This window comes from Sceloporus occidentalis, unplaced genomic scaffold (genome assembly GCF_023333645.1).
Source record: "Sceloporus occidentalis isolate IW3139 unplaced genomic scaffold, rSceOcc1.0.p SCAF_127, whole genome shotgun sequence".
In the NCBI taxonomy this organism is placed as follows: Eukaryota; Metazoa; Chordata; class Lepidosauria; order Squamata; family Phrynosomatidae; genus Sceloporus; species Sceloporus occidentalis.
The window spans coordinates 214,820-235,786 of NW_028317107.1; the positions used below are offsets into that span (position 1 = coordinate 214,820).

The window sequence follows — 20,967 nt, forward strand, 5'->3', positions numbered from 1 at the left end:
CCCCTGCCTCCTTGCCTCCCCTTTTTCTTTCTCTCTCTTTATCCCAGAGGGAGGGGATCTTTGAAGGTTTGGGTTTTTTTCCAGTGGAACAAGTCTATCTCACAACGTCATTGAGGTCATTAATAAACAATTAGGAGAGTCATCCAGACCCTTATAAAGAGAGGAGACTGATTCTAGAAGACCTGCTCTTTGGAAAGAGACAGAAAAGTGTGCTCTAGAGTGTCCTCAGCACATGCACCCTTACCACAGCCTGTCCTGGTGATTGCTCAAGGTTTTCTTTTTTTGTGATAGTCCTGGGTGCCACCTCTGCTCAACTTTTATCCAAGTCACAGTGTCCATTCGTCCAGCAGACAGAACATCTCCATGATGGGATCAGTGCTCCCAGCAGAAGCCATGGTGCTGAAAGGTGGATTGAAGCAACCTGGTCTGTCCCTTGCGGAGATGATCACTTCTGACATCCTGCACAGTTTCCTCTATGGCAGATGGAGGAATGTTCTTGGAGAGCAACTCTTTGAAGAGAAAAATACCCAAAGCAGCCCCAAAACTGCCTTCACAGCTGAGGTCCTGGCACAGTCCTTCTCTGGGGGTGAGTACCAACCTGGCATGCTTTGTGTCTTATATGGGGAACAGGGCAACCTATGGATCTTATATGTGCAGGACTTCCACGGTATCTCTAGCCCAAAATTTAGCTTCTCTTTTTCACCCACTGGTTTAAGGTTTCAGCCAACCAGTGATCACTGGTTACATGGCAGTATCTGTAGGAATCGAAATTGATCAGTTTTATTTTAAAATATGTTCAAGTGGGCACCTATTTAAAGATCAATTTGAATTATAGATATTAAATGTGTAATATATATATATATATATATATATATATATATATATAGCATGTTTATTAAAAAGCCAAATTTCAAACTGTCTGATTTACCCAACTGACCTCAAATCCCATTTCACTTTCTGCTGCTTCTCCTCTCACAAATCCTGCCTGACTTCTCCCACAGAGCCCCAAGCCCCCTCTGATACCTCCATCCCCATTTCCACCTCTCCTCCTGGCTTTACCCCCCTCTCCTAGCTTAGCAAAGCGTGTAATAGTTGCAGACTGCAAAAAGAAAAGTTTAAATTCATTTAGTTAACTTGGGTTTGACCTGAGAAAACTTTCCCACTTAAACCAACTGCAAAAAAAGTGGTCTCTTTTCTTTAAGATGTCTCAAATCCTTATTGCTCATTCATCAACCTTTGAACAATGTCTACCCGAAGTCTTGGCATCTATGGGGAAAGCATTATCCTCTTCTTTTTCATCACTGTTCCTTTCCCTTAATTTGCCATGAAAACTAATTCCATTTGCATTCACTTTATGTCAACCAACTAATCTCCCCATTTTGTCCCCAAAATTCCTAAGGCTTTATAGCATGTCCTCTCAACATGCTATCCAAATGTATAGCACAGGCATTTCTAAAAGCTAATGAATATAGAATTAGTAATTTCTTTTTAGTTGTGTTTAAAGAATGGCTGTCACTTTAACAGTGTGACAAATTGGTTCATGAACAGATAGAGGACACTATTTAACCCCTGTCTATTATGAAAAAAAAAAGAAAAAAAAAGTATTGGTTTAAAAGATTTTTATTCCCCACAGAGGTTAGTTTTGAAAATATATATTTTTTCTTTTTTTTTTTTTTTTTCTCAGCTGAGATTTGTTTTTAATTATAGCCGAGTAAAACAATATTTTTGCGTTTTTATCTAGTTAGGAATAAAGGGGAAATAAATTAAAATGTACAAATTTCTCATGGCAATTTTTTAAAATTTATGTACAGAAAGAGTTCTTTTCTGTATAATCGTTTTTTTTCAAATTGCTGTATTTAACATGAAACATACGGTTTTTTTTTAATTTAACAAGATTGATTAAAAAATGTATTTCGTGGATTTTACATATTATATATATCCATATCTAGATCGATAGATAGATAGATAGATAGATAGATAGATAGATAATCCGTATATTAATAAAATTTATTTTTTGTGTCTTTTCCTTTATTCCTGATCCCGAGGAATACTTAGCTGAGACGCATCCCGAATCGTTATCAGTAGATGCCATGCGTATGCACTCTCAATATGTTGGAGAGATGTTCCAGAAATATATAATTGATCAATTGATTAATTAATGGCAGTGCCTGGGTATTGTGCTGATGCCCTAATAAAACCGGTGGCAAGATACCACCAGTAAGGGCATCTTATTATCACTAATGCAGTGCCAGTGAAGCATGTTGTGTTTTATGCCACTTGGTGTCACCATCTGTGAGCTGGCAACATGCCCATAAAGTGTCCATTTGGGGTACCAGCTCGCTGCCTTAACAAGCCATTGCCTCTAAAAGGGGTAATCAGGAGATGCCCTTGCAGTTTATGGATATTAAGAGCCACCCTGCCTGTAGATTGACCTCCTTCTTCTCCCTACAGAGGTCCAGAAGCTCTCCAGCCTGGTCCTGCCCTCTGAAGTTATTATAGCCCAGAGCTCCATCCCTGGTGAAGGGCTGGGAATCTTCTCCAAGACATGGATCAAAGCTGGTACTGAGATGGGACCATTCACAGGGAGGGCCATCTCACCAGAACATGTGGACCTCTGCAAAAACAACAACCTTATGTGGGAGGTAAGAAGATCGATCTGGGTATATATACCTTTATTTGGCTGTATGTTTGTTATTTGCCTATACACATGTAAAACACACACACACACACACACACACATATATATATATATATATATATATATATATATATATATATATGTACCAACAACCCACACAATAGATTACCAGCAATCAGTTCACAGAGGTGTGAATCCAGGTGTTCAGATAGTATCAACCTGTTACCCCTGGGGGTAACTGAATCAGATGTACAGGATGTACACTATATAGCAATATTGAAATATTTAACTACATTAAGGATACTTGAAATTGTAAGAGGTCACAATGATCAAATGAATGTGACATTAAATGTCTCAATAAATGCAGCCCCATTTAAAACAGCAGGTGTCAAGGAAAGAGGGGGGCGTTAGGATTCTTTTGGTTAAATAATTGTCTTTAAGGGGTTTTAAAACCACCTCTCCTGATCAGCAGATATGTCAGGCAGATAACAGATAAAACACATTCCACCCTCCTTGATCCCAGGCTGTGCAGCATGTAAATTGGCCTTAGGTGGAGAGAAGGGAGCGTGGGGTTGGCTTATAAAAGATAATGTCAATTAACAAGGTAATCTAAGTGCACTTGTTGAGCTCTTTAAATACCCATTTAAATGTCCATTCACTCCAATCTCCATGCAAAGCTGCGCATGGCAAGGACATTTATAGATAATATATAATAATAATAATGCATATTTCTGCTCCACATTAACTTAGAATACACAGATTGAGGGCTGAGGTTCACCAACACCCAAAAAAGGTCTAAAACATGTATCTGATCATTTAAGATCAATCACCTCCATGCTATCTTATCTAATCTTCAAAAGACAGGACAAAGACATCAATTCACTTCTAATTGGAAATCTAATCATTGTGGGAATTGGATGATTTAAACGAGAAAAGGCATCATTAACATCGCCTTCATGATAAAATGCCAATATTTCAATTATATTATGAATATATCATTTATATGAAATGCAATTTAATAGCACTTTAAAATGTAATATGATTGTATATATACAAATAATATATATATATATTTGTTGTGTGTGTGAAGTCATAGACATACATATCATATATATTACCTTTTCTTTTTATAAGTCAAATTGTTATCTGGTGCACTGGTTGTCATGTCCTACAATAAGTATTATTATTATTATTATTAATAAGTAGTTAAAAGATATATATTTTTTAATTATGAGAAAAATATGTAAATTATTAGTGAAGATTTTTGACACTTATTGACATGCTGATGCTGTGGACTACAACCACCAGGGCACTGAGAGTGGTGGGAGTTGTAGACCACATTAGATGGAATACTCAAGGTTTATAAGATTTTGGCCTAGGGTAGCTAATTGTATGATTTTGTCTACGGGTCTCCTGCTACATATTTAGTGTTAAGGGTCCTGTTTCGTGACAAATGGGTCAGTATGGCCTGTGTGATGGTCTTCAATTTTTACGAGTTGCCAGCTGAAGTGTTTTGTGCCAGACAATAGATACTCAATCATTCCCTCTGTGTCCTCGCAGGTATTTAATGAAGATGGCACCGTGCGTTATTTCATTGATGCCAGCCAGGAGGATCACCGCAGCTGGATGACATACATCAAGTGTGCCAGGAACGAGCAGGAGCAGAACCTTGAGGTGGTCCAAATCGGGAACAGCATCTTCTACAAAGCCATTGAGGTGGGTATTGAATGGGACAGCCATCGCTTTGGGGCAAAATCTCTATTTTTCCAGTGAGTTATGGGGACTTTGTTTGTAGGATTCCTGACCACAGTGGGGAGATAAACGTGTCCTCCTCCACCGGCACATGGGGCAACAGAGATCTCAATGCCCCTTTTCCAGGTTAAAGGAAAACCTTGAGCTTAGTCCCATTGGTGCCAATCCACGGCACTTTTTCTAATCTGTAATTAAATTGAGCAGAATCCGATGAATAAATTGATACATTGTTATTAAATCATTCAGTGCCTATCTTGTACCCAAGTAACCGAATATACATCATCATCAAGGAGAAACATCCAAGTGCTCTACCTTGAATTTTGCTCTAATCTCTTCTTCGTCACATTTGAGCTCGTTCATGATGTAGCTGAATTTCCTTCAGAGCATAATTGGGCACAATCTCATTTTCTTGGCATTTTTAATGTGCGATTCCTTTCCTAGAGGCCACCGAATCCCCCCCCCAACCTGCCCAAGATAGCTAATAATCAGGGCTGTCCGACTCCCAAGGAAAATACGTAACCCCCACCGGGTTAAAATACCTCTATGTAAAACCTAGCGTGTCGGGGGCTTTTAAGCACTTTAATTGGACCCTTTGCTGGAAACGCTAACAACCCGGCCCCGGCACAGTGGGGTCCTTCGCTGTTCTGGCCGCACAGCAGGGGAAGTTACTCTCCTGATGAAGACACAAAATCAATGTGATGGCCACCAAATGGCAGGGTAGAGCGAACGTCTTGGGAGCAAGGCCATGTTTATAGATGTCTTCTTCACGTGCGCTTGAACAATGGACTCGAATGATCCTACATGCTATGTCTATAAACATCAGTTAGGTTAATGAAAGGCTTCGCGCTACCCGACCATTTGTTGATTTTCGTTTGACAAAGGATTCCTTTATTTGTAGAGCGTCTGCTTTTTTTTTTCTTTTTTAGAAAAATGATAAAAAAAACTAAATCGGTCGAGATAGCTTCGCCCCCCCCCACCCCCCACCTCTGCCCCGCGCTCTGTTTTGTGAGGCTCAAGGTCACCCCTTTTTTCTATGCCGCTCCCAATGAGCGATAGGCGCATGCGATTGCCGACTTCCCATTCACGCCGTCTGTTTTATTCACGTGGATTGTTTGTTTGATGAAAGCATGTGAAATAACCTCCCATTGAAAAGCGGCCTTGGTAACCAGGACGCCGACAAAAAGGAGCGACCCAGCCTTATATCCAACGGGAGAACTAGGATGGAAAACCATCTCCACTGGCGTATATATCAATGTATATACTGTATATATATATATATATATACACCAACGACTCATCAATAGCCATTTTGGGTTCTTTTCTTCTTCTTTCTTCCTTTTTTTCTCATTATGTTGGCATATCCAGCAAAACACAGATCCACAAAATAGGGATAAATAATATATAGCATTCTCTGTTTTGGATCACCAACTCTGACGACTCCCAGCCAGCTGTCGAATGAACCATTTGCATGCAAAGTGACCCAGCTTGCATCTTATCAAAAATATCACTGATTCTATGTTAAACTTTTTGGTTCTTTGTTAATGTGTTTTTTTGGGACAATGAGATCTTATCATGTTTTTTTTTTTTTATCCCTGCAGACTATTCCTCCGGATCAGGAGCTGTTGGTTTGGTACAGTAATTCTCATAACAGTTTCCTCGGCATCCCGGGAGTTCCAGGAATAGAAGAAGAGCAAAAGAAGAGCAAACACGGTAATTTAAGTGTTTTAATTGGCGTTTTACACAAGTCACTAACTAGCTCAGTGCTTATAATCATCTGCATATCGCATCACAATACGCAGAATCCTATACTATATGGCTGAGCGATTGTCCACAGGAATTCTTTATACCCAAATTGCTCCACTGGTAGGCCCATCAAGGCTTTGGATAATGGGCTTTGTAGTCTGACAAATGTTACAGGCATTTATTAAAAGACAGATGTAACCAAATTGTCCAAAATGTTTAAAATCGACGTGTTTCTCCAAGGCCGTAAGTGATGTTTTATATAGGGCGTAGTTTTGCAAAGTACCGTTTATATTATTTATTTATATTTATTTACGAGAAATATTATTTTCTAGAAAAAAAATGTGAGTGCTTTAGTTGGGATTTATTTGACCTTATTATCCAGAACCAAACGTTCTACGCTTTACTGGAGAACCTTAAGAAAATTGTAATGGTGATTATTCACTGAGCGGAGGGTATTGAGTATCTTGTATGTATATATATATATATATATATATGTATATGAACCCAATGTTTGTCTTCCGCAGATGATTTTGGAGGATCGGACTCCTCTGGACAAGTGGTTACCGGTCGCATGCGCTGCGTGATCTGCCACCGAGGATTCAATTCCCGTAGTAATCTACGCTCTCACATGCGCATCCACACCCTGGACAAACCCTTCGTATGCCGATTCTGCAACCGCCGATTCAGCCAGTCTTCTACTTTGCGTAACCACGTACGTCTGCACACCGGGGAGCGCCCATACAAGTGCCAGGTGTGCCAGAGCGCCTATTCTCAGCTTGCCGGTCTCCGCGCCCATCAGAAGAGCGCCCGCCATCGTCCACCAGCCGGTTCACTGCAGCCCCACTCTCCGAGCCTGCCGGTCCCACACCCGGCCTCGCTGGCTCATCATATTCCCACCATGGTGCTTTGAAGATAGTCCGTTTCCCACCATATGTCGGAGCACAAAGCCAAGCTCGTATATGGACTCGAGACCTGGGGGTCGGACTGTGATGGGTTAACCTGTCAGATCTCCTACCAACAGACCGGACATTCTGCAGTCCATTTGGCTCAGGTGCAAGAAGGACACTAATTTGCCAACAGTCGGTGGCATTTATATGGCGCATCGAGCCCGTTTTCCTAGACGCTGCCACCGTGTGGTCGCACTGCAGAAGTTCACCCCGGTGTCTCCACCAAAAACAGCCTCCCGGTGAATAAACATAAGGACAACCACCTATGCTGAGAACACAATGGGTCATAAAAATCCAAAATCATCCTTTCTTTAACCCCTCGAGGACAACGGCTCGTCCTTAAACCCATTAATGACAATGCATTGTGAGCGGGCTTTGCCGTGAAGGGGTTAAAATGCATTAACCAAGAAGGGTCAGATAGCTCTTAATTAACCGTAGACAGCCCAAAATAAAGGACATGCGATGATGTCCTCATAACCTCTGAAGCTGCTGTGAACTACAATTCCCATGATCCACTACCTTCATCATGGGGTCATTTGTAGGCACTAGGTTGCCTTCACCTCACTGGCACTCTACGGGTTAATAAGTCCTAATGGCCAAAATCGATTAAAAAAAAATACGTTTCTCTGCGAATACACGGAGAGGCTTTTTGTAGAAATGAAAATATAAATATAAATAAATATATAAATATATATAAATAATATCTATATATCGAAAGGAATTTAAATATATATAAATATAATTCTTCTAAAATATATATAGCGTTTCCAGAAAATGATGTTCTGCTGATAATTGGAAGGGAATAGTGAGTCACTTTACTTTTTTTTTTGTAAATATTTGACGTAAAACCTTTGATATTATGTTTTGACATTATTTGTATTATAATTGTAATTAATTTGTATCGCTCTGTAACTATCTTATATTACAAATAAAAAAAAAAAAGAAAATTTTACCAAAAATGGCTTTTTTATTCAGCAAATGTAGCAATGTGTATCTCAAATTGTAGGTGTTTTTTTTTTCTTCTTTATTTTGTGATATATTTTATTTTCTACAATCTTTATAGAGAACGAGAAAAAAAAAAATAGAAAAAAATAAATGATGTTAAAACTTTGAAACATACAATGAAATCTTTTTATACATAGTTTTAATTAAGAAAAAAAATCCACTTATATTATTTGTGTCAGCTCACCTAAACTCCTTCCTGATTGGCTGCTTATTTAAAAATGTGTTTTATGATTGGTGCTGGGTAGAGGATGTAGGAGGAGCTTTAGCTGAGTGCCCTTAATGCCCACAGATGCAATATAACGGCTACATGGTGATGGAAACGTGTCAAAACACCACATAATGAGCTCTACTGGTTATATTTAAATTAAACTTATTGTTTTTAAAATTGAGCTATTTGATTATTTATTAAGTAACACAGAATCTGCCGGCATATCGGCCCCCATTCGGCCCCCATCTAGTCTGCCCGTTTCTCCTGCTCTAAAGACTCAAAGCTTAGTCAGTCGCTGGTCTCGTCTTAGATTCAGGAGCCGTATGTCTATCCCATGCATGGTTACATTCCCTTAGCCTCTACCACTGGGAGGTTGATCTATGTATGTACTACCCATCTCTGTAAAGTAAAACTTCCATAGAAGACGATAACCCAAGAAAAGTAGAATGACACCCTTGCTTTGAATATCAGATATTCTGGGGTAAGTTGTGTGAGATATTTTCCTAGTAACTGCATTTCATCTTTATCACAAACATCATTTTATCTCTAAATTCACATAAATAGTCGTATTATTGGGTGTTTTGTAAAAGTGTATCAGCCACCCCAGAGATACCTTATCAGTTTGAGGGTGATATCATAAATTAAGGCCTATGGCCCTCAAAGAGTTAAAGGACATAATAGCCATTAAGTATCCGCACATTTACCGGTAGACACGTTGCAAGCCTTCGACACAGAATCAAACAATTAACATTTTGGATCCTTCAGTGACATGCATCATCCCGAAATACCGTCTGCATGTGGCCCTATGATGTCATAGAATACAAAATCCCAGGATCATGAAAAAAATAAATAAATATATATATATATATATATATAAAACTATAATATATGTAACTATATATATATATTCTGAAATACCGTCTGCATGTGGCCCTATGATGTCATAGAACACAAAATCCCAGGATCATGAAAAAAATAAATAAATAAATATATATATATATATATAAAACTATAATATATGTAACTATATATATATATTCTGAAATACCGTCTGCATGTGGCCCTATGATGTCATAGAACACAAAATCCCAGGATCATGAAAAAATAAATAAATATATATATATATATATATATATATATAAAACTATAATATATGTAACTATATATATATATATATATTCTGAAATACCGTCTGCGTGTGGCCCTATGTCATAGAACACAAAATCCCAGGATCATGAAAATATTTGTAAATAGGATTTATTAGACCAGAAATGTATATATTTGTGGCCTAATTTATATATATATATATATATATATACAGATATTAAATCCGTTTAATGTATGAAAGGTGTGCTGGTAAATTTGTTGCATTCTCCACATTCTTCTTAAAGGGTTAAAACTAAATTCTAAAACACGTTAGCTTTGAAGAAAATAAAAACTAGACTGCTGATGTAATAACTCGACATTTTACATTCTATACCAACCAGAGGGGAAAAAAAAGACAATTTACACCAGACAATTTTTTTCCACTTTTTTCAACCAAAATGGCACTCGGAATTTTCCATGAAATCTGCGTCTTGGCCCCTAACGTTCCCGCTGTTCTGCCTTTCCGACGTCTTTTAGAATGTGGAATATTAAGACACAAAAGGAGTATGTCGGCTGTAACCTTGCTCCTCGGCAACCTGTTACGCGTCGCACAATAGTGAGTTTATCCGGCGGTTCGTCGCACGATGCGCGGCATTTCCCTGCTTCCTATTCGTTATTCTATTAGTTGGTAATCGGCGTATTGTTGTTGGTGAATAAAGTCTGAACTATTCCTTTCAAGGAATCGTTTGTGAGCGTACTTGACATCATCTTCTGGGGTCGGGATAGAAAATAAATGCTATTTTAATGAAAATATTCTAATAAAGGCATTCAGAGCCGACAAACGCTCACAATGATTCTTTCAAAGGAATGCAGACATCGCGAAAGATTATAAAATCAAGTGTTTTGTCCTAAATATTTCCCAAGACGAGCATCTTCTGGCAATGCGGTAATGGGAAGAAAACACAAATTCACAGTGATGGCAAATTATTTAGTGTTGGAAAAATTAAAAAAATATATTTATATATTTATTTAAATATTTCGATTTTGGGGTGATTTTTCAGCAGCTTTTTTATGGAATCTCTCTTGATCTGCACAGCGGAATAGATAGACGTAAGACGGATATAAAACTATAATATATGTAACTATATATATATATATATATTCTGAAATACCGTCTGGTAAGAACCAATGATGTCGTAATGTTCACTGTATAGACGTAGGCTAGTAGGCTACCATGTTCCTAATAATGGCTTGCATATTAGATGCAAGATTTGGGAAGATAAATTTAATGTACATATCTGAATCGTTTTAAGCAAATACTAATTTCCTGCAGTTACTTACGAGTTTGGAAAAAAACCAAAAAACATTTTTTTTATTTAATATATAATTATTAAAATTATGAAATTTATGTTTTTTTTAATAAACCTTTTATGACATTTCTATTACGTAAGCTCTACTGATCGCGGCCCTCCAGTCCATACCTCTTGGTTCTGTAAGTCTAATTGTTATGTTTTATACTGCTTGTTATGTCCTTTCTACCCACTGTACAGCGCTACGGAGTATGATGGCGCTATACAAAACAAGAAAGAATAATAATAATTTCACAGATAGATTAATAGAGTTGAACTGATTAGGATATCAGCTTTGCACATAAATGCAGACATTAGAGGGACATATATATATATGTATATATATATGTATATATGTATATATATATATACATATATATATATATATATATATATACATATATATATGTATATATATATACATATATACATATGTATATATATATATATACATTATGTGTATATATATATATATATATATATATACATTAACCGTTCTTTACATTTATACATATATATATATATAAATATATATATAATGTTAAATGTATAAATGTAAAGAATGGTTAATGTATATATATATATATATATAATTATATTTTTTATTGCTTTTATTTGATTTATTTAGATTTCCACAATTTCTTGATGTTACACAAAAACAAAGGCCAAATACCATTCGCAATCAAATAAAATATATATTTTTTATTTTCTCGAATTTGCAAAAATCTAATTCAGGACTAAAAAGGTATTTTTTTTTTTTTTTTTTAATGAACTTAAACACTAATAATCCCCGGGGATACATTGAAGATGTAAATAGGGGGGCCGGAGGAAATAGCGCGATACAGTGTATTCTCTTGGTTGCCTTTCATGCTGCGTGGCGGTGACCTCGGGGAGTGTGATGTGACGGCGTCCGAGTAATCGCTGAGAATGAGACCCAACGCCGGCGGATCCCATAGACTGAGCGCCGCCGTAAGCACCTATTACGAGACATGAATAGAGGGCGATGTCATACATTAGAAGGGAATCGCAGGCTGACAGCGGCTTCTGTGTACCTCGCTCGCTCACAGCGGGGAGCCGCTTTGAAATGTTTCACAATACAGGTGAAATAAAATAATCGGAGAAAAAAAAAAAAGAGCTGGAGAATGGGGTGAAAAAACACACACATATATCACAGCGCCGGCAATGATGTTGAAAGCTTTACTCGCTTTCAAACCCAGGATCTGAAAGCATCTCTTTAGCGGCATTTACGGGAATAATATTATGAAATTATAATGCTTTTCCAGGCGCTTTCTTTCTTTTCTTTCTTAAATGTCTGTATTTTTTTTTATGGTTTATTCCGCAAATTGTTCGGTCTTTTGATGCTGCGAAGGGGGCTGCGAGAAATAATAATAACAAAAAAAACCCCCCAAAAAACCAACAAAAACCCCCATGGATGAGATGGCAGGAGATGCATCAAATAATCCGGTGGAGCCATCAATTATATATATATACAATGTAAATAGTCCGGATCATTTTATTGTACGGCGCTGTGGAATATGATGGCGCTATATACATAAATACGTCATAATGATAATGAGATCATTAGGAAAAGTGCTTCATTTATATAGAGGTAACTATTTCAGTTTGAACAATATTTTAGAGTTTAAGCTGTACATTGCTTTAGAAGCCATGTAAGGACGTTTTACTTTACTGAGAAGGTGGTGGATAAGTGGAACAGCCTCCCAGTAGAAGTGGTAGCGGGTAATACAGCGAGGGGATGTAAACACGCATGGGATAGACTTACGGCTCCTGAATCTAAGACGAGACCAAAGACTGATTAAAGTTTGAGTCTTTATAGCGGACTAGATGGGTCTTATAGGATTAATTAGGCTCTGTTTCCAGTGATGTATCTTAGCCTATGCCGAGTAGGCCATGGGCAGTACGTCGGGGGCCGGCAGTCCCTCTGCTGTTAAAACCAGGGGGGTTTAGATCACCCACTTGGCCAATCAGGCCCCCCTGGTATCCCGCTGCCCAATTGGCCGGTTACAGAAGAGATCTTCCATCTCCCCAGCCGGCCCGTTTGCACCTTGGAGGCGGCGCAGCCTTTACATCGCAGCACTCGGGGATATGCCGTTAGATACCGCGGCGCCCCCTGTGTCTTAAAGGCACGGCGCGCCTTTTAATGCAGGGCAGATGCCGACGAGGGCGGCTGGGGCTGCTGAAATCTGTTACTTCCCCCGGGTTCCTGCACAGATGGTCCATGAGGGCCGGGGCCTGGCACAGCTGTTACGGCAAAGCACTCGGCCTGGGCTTTTATCACCACAGAGGGCAACGGGAGACATGTACGGGGTGTTAGACCCAGGCATTCTACTCTTCGTGGCAATGTAATCACATTTAGGCCATTTTTGTTTCATTTACTTGTCTATTTTGGCTATTTTCATCAGTTGTACTTAATATAGGGCCCCATCCCTCAACAGGCCCAGACTGGGCATGACTAAGCGGTCCTGGCACTTTAAGGCCATCGGCCGCCCAGCGACGTACGTGTGGCCGCTGGTTGAATGTCACAACACGCGGCTGCGCACATCCAGCTGGCGACCACACACTGCAGGGCCCGATCTGCTGCTGGAACGGCGGTATCGGTAGGTAGCTGGCCCTGCCGGCATTTGCCCCTAAATAACTTGAATCGCTGTATACATCTCGGCGTATGCGATAGACTATTATATAGTAACACTTTTGGGACGTTGTTCTACGTTGATATTCAATCACAGATTCATAGCAGCCAACGCGAGCTGCTGCAGCGATTACCCCAGTCCCTGGAATCATTGGTCCCTGGTCAGCCCTGCAAACACAACGGCTAATGCTGCCCCCTTGTGGAAGACAAACAGAATGCAGCTGGTCCAAGACTCAGGAACGCTCATGATTGATGGCTTTGTGTCTGATTCACATCTAGTGTTTGGGGTTTAAATACCAAGGAATGCCAGGCTACTGATCACCTTTAAATGGCAACGTGAGAAAACATCCATGAACATAGAAACATACAATCTGCCGGCACGTCGGCCCCATCCGGCCCCATCCAGTCTGCCTGTTTTTTCTGCTGTAAAAACTCAAACCTTTGCACTCTGTTGGGTGGCCGCTCCACTTATCTACCACCCTCTCAGTAAAGTAAAACTTCCTTGCATTGCATCTAAGCCTCTGATCTTCTAGTTTAAGATGATGACTTCATGTTCTTACCAAAACTAGAGAGTCTGAGGATTATATGTTGTGTAAGGAAGTTTTACTTTACTGACAGGGTGGTAGATAAGTGGAACGGCCTCCCAGCAGAAGTGGTAGAGGCAAATACAGTGAGGGGATTTAAACATGCATGGGATAGACATACGGCTCCTGAATCTAAGACAAGACCAACAATTGATTAAGATAGATAGATAGATAGATAGATGGATAGATGGATAGATGGATAGATGGATAGATGGATGGATAGATGGATAGATGGATAGATAGATAGATAGATAGATAGATAGATAGATAGATAGATAGATAGATAGATAGATAGATAGATAGACGGATGGATGGATAGATAGATAGATGATAGATAGATATAGATGAATAGATAGATATATATAGATGATAGATAAATGGATAGATAGATAGATATAGATGAATAGATAGATATATATAGATGATAGATAGATATAGATGATAGATAGATAGATAGATAGATAGATAGATAGATAGATAGATAAAGGTACAATTCATCCATTTCTGTTATACCTCAGTCTTCCAGCAGGTGTCGCTCTAAGACCACATTATCTTGCCAGTAGCAAATATGTCTCCTAGTGTGTTCTTGCCGCTCTAACGCTGTCTTCTAATAATTATGGTGCCGCAGGCAACATGGCGCTTAGCGGAAATCCGGGGAAACCAACATGGCGGCGCCCATATACTGAAAAAGACGGAGAGCGAGAATGGCGGTGGAAGTGAGGTTACCGGTGGCACGAAAGCGGGTAACTGAATCAGTGATATCGGAAAGTACCCGGCATCTGGTGGCTCCCGGGGACACAATCACCACTGACACCGGGTTCATGAGGTGAGTTCGGGATCCCCCGGGTGGCCACGTGACTATAGAGGACTATATACCGTCTCCTCCCGTATCCCTCAGTTACATCCCTATAAGTGCGTTTTTCTTAATTATAATATGATTTCTGCTATATGGATCCTATACGTTAAAGATCATTTGCTTCTTCCACACAGTGATCTCACTTTACGGCATGTCCCATGTGGTGATGCCTGTCAGTGGGCTATTTACGAGTTCTCCAGACTTTGTTTTTCTCTCTTAAAATCATTTTAAATTGCACACATATAATATATATATATATATATATATATTTCTTCCATTTAAATTGTACTTCAGCATCCAAAAAGACCTGTTCCCGTTACCGTGTGATGGACACCCTGCTGTGTATTAAGCGTGTTCCATCTACATCTTTTAATGCTTTGTAATTTAGATTGTAAGCTCACGTGCGGGGCTCTCATAAACCCACCATTCTTGGCAGGAACCTTGTATGAAAGATCCATAACATAGATAGCAAGAGCAGTATCTGCAGCCATATGTGTCAATGTATATAACCGCCATCTTTAAGTTGTATGGTTGGTAATAACTTTGCGAGCTACAATATGTTTTATGCTTGTTAGTTCTATATAATAACGTCTATTATCTAACATGTAATTATTTTCGTATCTCCAGAGGTCATGGGACGTATATGGAAGATGACAAGCTGTTGGCGTCCGTGGCCGGCGCCGTGGAGCGCGTCAATAAACTGATATGTGTCAGGGCTCTGAAGACGAGGTATCTTTCTATACAGCTTTAGTTTCTCGTGTTCCATTAATATACAGATTGTGGGTAAAGTACGTGATCACGTAATAGTATCACACGTATGTGTTACAATCTGTATGCGTTAAAAAGCTTTTGTAACATTGTAGATCCTTTGGATCATAGTTACATTATGCTGAAAAAAGACCAAAGTCCATCATGTCCAACCCTTCTACCTAACCTTCCTATTCTTGATCCAAAAGAAGGCAAAAAAAACCCCTAATTAAGCTACTTCGAATTCTGCCATCAGGGGAAAAAAATTCCTTCTTGACTCCAAAAGACAATCGGATTTCTCCTTGGATCAAGAATCTCTAAAATATTAATGTTGTTCTATTTATATCCCTGTATATCGTGCCTTCCCAAACAAATATCCAGATCCCTTTTGAAGGCATCTCATGTATCTGATAGAACCACCTCCCTTGGAAGTGAATTCCATACCTTTATTGCCCTCACTGTAAAGAATCCCTTCCTTTGTCGTCTATGAAACCTGCGCTCTTCCAGTCTCAGAGGGCGACCTCTTGTTCTTTGTATATTTCTGTTAATGAACCGGTCACCGAAGAGCTCGTTATATTGGCCCTGCATATATTTATATAATGTATATCGGCCCGCATATAGTTATATATTTATATGTTATCAGATCCCCTCTGAGACGACGTTTTACCAGCGTATATAATTTTAACTTTTTTAGTCTCTCTTCATAACCAATATCTCCCAATCCCCTTATTAATTTTATGGCCCTCCTTCGTACTTTTTCTGGTTCCATAATGTCCTTTTTAACGACCGGTGCCCAGAATTGTACCGGATCTTCAAGGTGCGCCTTCACTCTTTTATCAGTATATGATCTGAAGCAGAACGACCTATTTCTAACCTTGTATCCTGGTTTATGGAGATTTAATTTGATATTTTTTTTTTTTTTTTAGGTACAACGGAGAAGTTGGTGATATCGTCATTGGTCGTGTAACGGAGGTGATTTTTTTTTTTTTTTTGCTATGTTGGTAAATATAGTGACTTTAATGAGATTGATGAGTGTTTTAGGGTCACTTTGTAATGTTTGCCGACACAGCTTTTAAATGCCTCCTATGGCAGATAATACAGACATGTTACTGGCACTGTCTGATTCTGTGCGTCGCGTGCTGTGGCTGGCGTTATGCCTGCTGTATTTCTGTGAAATGGTGTGTTTTTTACCTATTTTTGTATAATGTAATTCCAGAATGCTTCTAATAATCTGCTTTCCTCTCGTAGGTGCAGCAGAAGAGATGGAAAGTGGACACTAACGCTAGATTGGACTCGGTGTTGCTGCTTTCATCTGTAAACCTTCCTGGGGGAGAGCTGGTGAGTCCATTCTGAACATTTTAGGTTTTTATCATCTCGTAATTTGTTGCTCAGCCCATGCGAGAGTTTAGGAAAACAGGAATATAATGAAAGTATTACGCTAGCGTAAAAAAGCCCAATATTATACGGCTATATCTAAAAAACTGGCGGTTTTTTATTTTATTCACCCGAATAACAAATTCTGTGTCTCCTTAAAGCATGTGTTAAATATCTCTTAAAGTGTGGTCCTCTTTATCCTTCATTGGCTTTGTTTGAACAGCATCATTTTATTTATACTGCCTGTCAAACGCTAATGTCGGGTTAATTCTTCTTGAACACATGTTTAATAGTCACTGTAGCTGGCAGCCCATCGTTGGAGCTTAACCACTTAAATTCTGGACTGGCCGGATCCAAACTGTCACCATGAGGGTTAACATCCCAGTATCCCCGCGTGTCAGTGTTACATCCGGCAGTAATTAGATTATCCTCCCGTCAGTGCCACAACGTAACCTGATTTAGTCTTTGCACGGCACTGGGGCTCCTCCGGGGAGTCTGTTGGCAAGCACCGGCCCTCCTCTTCATTATACGGCAAGCTGCTCTCATGTGCATTGCTTTTCTCTTTCAGAGGAGGAGGTCAGCCGAGGATGAGCTGGCGATGAGAAGTTACCTGCAGGAAGGAGACTTGATCAGCGTATCCTTTGATAGACCGGGGCAGCTGGCACAGCCTCTGTGACTTTATTCTGTGCCAAGCAGCTCCTGCCTGCGGCATACTATATCATCGCAGCGTTTATTATGTGTTAGTGCTGCTGTACAATATATTCACCAAAGAGGCAGAGATACAGAAGATGAAGCTGCCAAAGTCTGCAATGCACAGGGCTTGTAGTAGGTGAAGAGGCTTCTGGCACCAGGGAGGGCATCTCTGAGAGCTTTCATTTGTAGAGACCCACATGGCTTAGTTCCATATAAAAACAAAAGAAAAATACTTGAAGGTCGAGGGAAGGTATATAATAATTATGTTTTAAGCTGTGAGCTTGAAATAAAGGTTTAAGTACAAACATTAGAACGTTCATCTTTGACTCCGACTCGCAGGCAGAGATTCAGGCTGTGTACTCAGATGGAGCGCTCTCAATGCACACTCGCAGTCTCAAGTATGGGAAGGTCGGTCTCTCTGTTATCTCCTAATCTCACTATATCATTTCATTTAGTGTGTGTGTGTGTGTGTATATATATATATATATATATATATATATGTGTGTGTGTATATAAATGTATACATGGGAACAGAAGGCAAGGTACAGTTGCATTTTCTAATCAATAGTACAGCAACTGAGCAAAAACTATCCCAGTAGCATTGTCTGATCTGTATAACCTCGTTGCCATGTTGGTACTCCTGCGATAGGACCGGCTGTGATAGATTGCTGGTCCATGACAGGCCTTGTGTTTAATTTACTTGTGAAGATGATTGTAAACTAACAAAAAGAAATCATAATAAAAACCTTTTTTGTGGTCCAAAAACACTGTTCACAATGCTGCTATGTATTATTATTTTGCATTATTATCTTTTTAACTGTTCCTCTCTTTAGCTGGGGCAAGGGGTCCTCGTTCAGGTGTCGCCGTCGCTGATAAAGAGGCGCAAGACCCACTTCCATAATCTGCCCTGCGGAGCCTCTATCATTCTGGGAAACAATGGCTTTATCTGGCTGTGCCCCATACCCGAGGAGACGGAGGAGGAGGCCGGCGGCTTTGTCACTAACCTGGAGGTAATATTGCAAAGGTGACACGGAGAGCGAGGCCTGGGCTGAATGGGGGGGGAAGAGTACTCGGCACCCCTGTAGTGTGCATTGTGTATATCTTATTTAAATTCAAAAAGGATCCTCCGTGCTTCTGCTCTAGCCTGCAGTTTGCTCGACTGGTTGAGAACAAAAGTAAAACTTGTTTTTAAAGAAATTGGTTCTGAAACCTCTTTCTGGGTGTTTGTCTGCAGCCGATATCCTTATCTGACAGAGAAGTGATTTCTCGCCTGAGAAACTGCATCCTCGCCCTGGCAAATCAGATGATGATGCTGTATGACACCAGCATCCTGTACTGCTACGAAGCTTCGCTGCCTCACCAGGTACAGTAAATGACAATTTGGAGTTAAAGACTAATGAGTGTTATCTCTTCGGTAGTTTTAATTTCTCCAAATGAGTTAAAAGAAACCATCTTAAATTTTTTTTGAAAATCAGTGTTAATGTTTTGGGGGCTACTTATTCCAAAAGTCTAGATCTGTGACAGAACGTGGCCAGACTGGAATATCTACTAGAAACTAGAATTTGTCACAAGGACTGACCCATTTGGCCCACCTAGTCTGTCTGTTTTTTCCTACTGTAGAAACTTAAACCTTTGGTCTCATTTTACATTCAGGGCAGCCATAACCTGTCTTAAAATGATCCTCCTCCATCTCTATCCATCCTTACAAGACTTTCTGACATATTACCTGCAGGGGAGCGATTGCTTAATAGGAAATAATAGCTGTGCTGTTAGGATGGCTGCTCTTATGAGTATGCACTAAACATGGGGCTACAATTACATAGGTTGCTTATTTGAATTATTACGCAACATTACATCGGCTTATTTAATTTACTGACCTGTAAAATCTACAATTTGGGAATAGAGACATGTCTGATTAAGGATTGTCCTGCTTTCCCTTTATTCTTTTTTTTTTTTTTTTTTTCTGAGCATTTATCAGGTAATCGATAGTTTAGTTTTGTGCGTTCCTGAACGTAGCTAATGTAGCTTACATCATTCTAAATTGGCTGATGTAGAGTTTCTGTAAGTCAAATGATGTTATATACTACTTATGTGCTGTCTACCCATTGTACAGCGCTACTGAATTTAATGGCACTGTATAAAATAATAATTTAGGGGAATGGCTATGGGAAGCTATCACGGGCATTGACTATTCATTATGGCTGCTGCCACCTGCTGGAGGAATTAAGTAATTGCTGCTACATTCTTTAATCTGTTGTTTTAGGGTAATATTACAGTATACTCCCATGTCAGAGGCTGCTGCCACCAAAGTTTAAAAGTGTCTTCCCTTTTTTGATCTATACATCCCCTTTCTTGATCTATACTCTATAACAAAGGCTATTAGTCTATGTGAACTATCTTACATTGGCTTATCTACTTAAACTCTTGCTGCCTGCTTTACATGTTAACATAATTTACGAATATTTCCATCCCCGGGGTATTTTGCAGATCAAAGACATACTGAAAGTGGAGGTCATGGAAGATATTGTGCTGGAAACCAGGCAACGTCTTGCAGAACAGGAGGGATAACTTCTTCTACAGAGGCAATTCCGTGCCGGGCCATTTAACCAGCTGCCCAAAAGGCTTAAGATCTACTGAGCGTAAATAATGTTCTCCATGAAAGACTTAAAAAGGAGGTGCTGACTTTCCCCTTTGTTTAAACCTCCCAATGAGTCCATTTGTGTTTGTACCTGGAGAAATAACATCTGGTTTAGTAAAACCAGTGGTAGTTTGGTGTTCTTGCATAACATTGTATTCAAGTAGAAAAAAAGTAAGTGAAAGCAGACAAAAGTCTGCAAGTAATTCACCTGCTTTATCATCTCGGAAATATTTTATATATATATATATATGTCGGCGATGTTTCATTCTTTTACCTTACAGAAGCTGCTGTTTGCCACGGGAAGGGTTTAAATCATCATGTTTCATTTTTGAACATGAAATTGTAATAACAGGAGAATTGTTGTAAAAAGTAAAAGTTATACATTTTGTTTAAATGTGTTGTGTGTTTTCTGAGGTTTTTCATGCTTTGTCATAGAAAAATGATGGTCCAGCAAATTGCGTTAGTAGATATTGGTAATAAGAAATCTTCTTACAAAGGGGCTGTGAGCAGCGATATTCCCATTTTGTTTCCATGGATATAGGCTCCTATCTTAGATGTAATGTAAGGGAGTTTACTGAGAGAGTGTTAGGTGGAACTGCCTTCCAGCAGAAGTGGTAGAGGCTTATACGGTGAGGGGATTTAAACATGTATGGGATAGACATACGGCTCCTGAATCTAAGACGAGACCAACAATTAA

General features: G+C 39.4%; 2 protein-coding genes across 4 annotated transcripts; both read left to right on the top strand.

The window, feature by feature from the left end:
• Window positions 1-363: 363 nt before the first annotated feature.
• Window positions 364-7,043, top strand: LOC149281766 (PR domain zinc finger protein 12-like). The gene is made up of 5 exons (XM_089499017.1): window positions 364-586; window positions 2,452-2,642; window positions 4,199-4,354; window positions 5,989-6,100; window positions 6,658-7,043. The coding sequence occupies exons 1-5, from the start codon at window positions 364-366 to the stop codon at window positions 7,041-7,043; spliced, it is 1,068 nt and encodes a 355-aa protein (XP_089355143.1).
• A 7,623-nt stretch (window positions 7,044-14,666) lies between these two features.
• Window positions 14,667-20,200, top strand: LOC149281767 (exosome complex component RRP4). 3 transcript variants are annotated; one of them, XM_089499000.1, is made up of 9 exons: window positions 14,667-14,788; window positions 15,446-15,547; window positions 16,492-16,537; window positions 16,814-16,903; window positions 17,508-17,573; window positions 17,972-18,040; window positions 18,466-18,642; window positions 18,867-18,995; window positions 20,120-20,200. In XM_089499000.1, the coding sequence occupies exons 1-9, from the start codon at window positions 14,667-14,669 to the stop codon at window positions 20,198-20,200; spliced, it is 882 nt and encodes a 293-aa protein (XP_089355126.1). The 3 variants fall into 3 exon arrangements, with proteins under 3 accessions (XP_089355126.1, XP_089355127.1, XP_089355128.1); XM_089499001.1 differs by lacking the exon at window positions 17,972-18,040; XM_089499002.1 differs by lacking the exon at window positions 16,814-16,903.
• The last annotated feature ends 767 nt before the right edge of the window (window positions 20,201-20,967 follow it).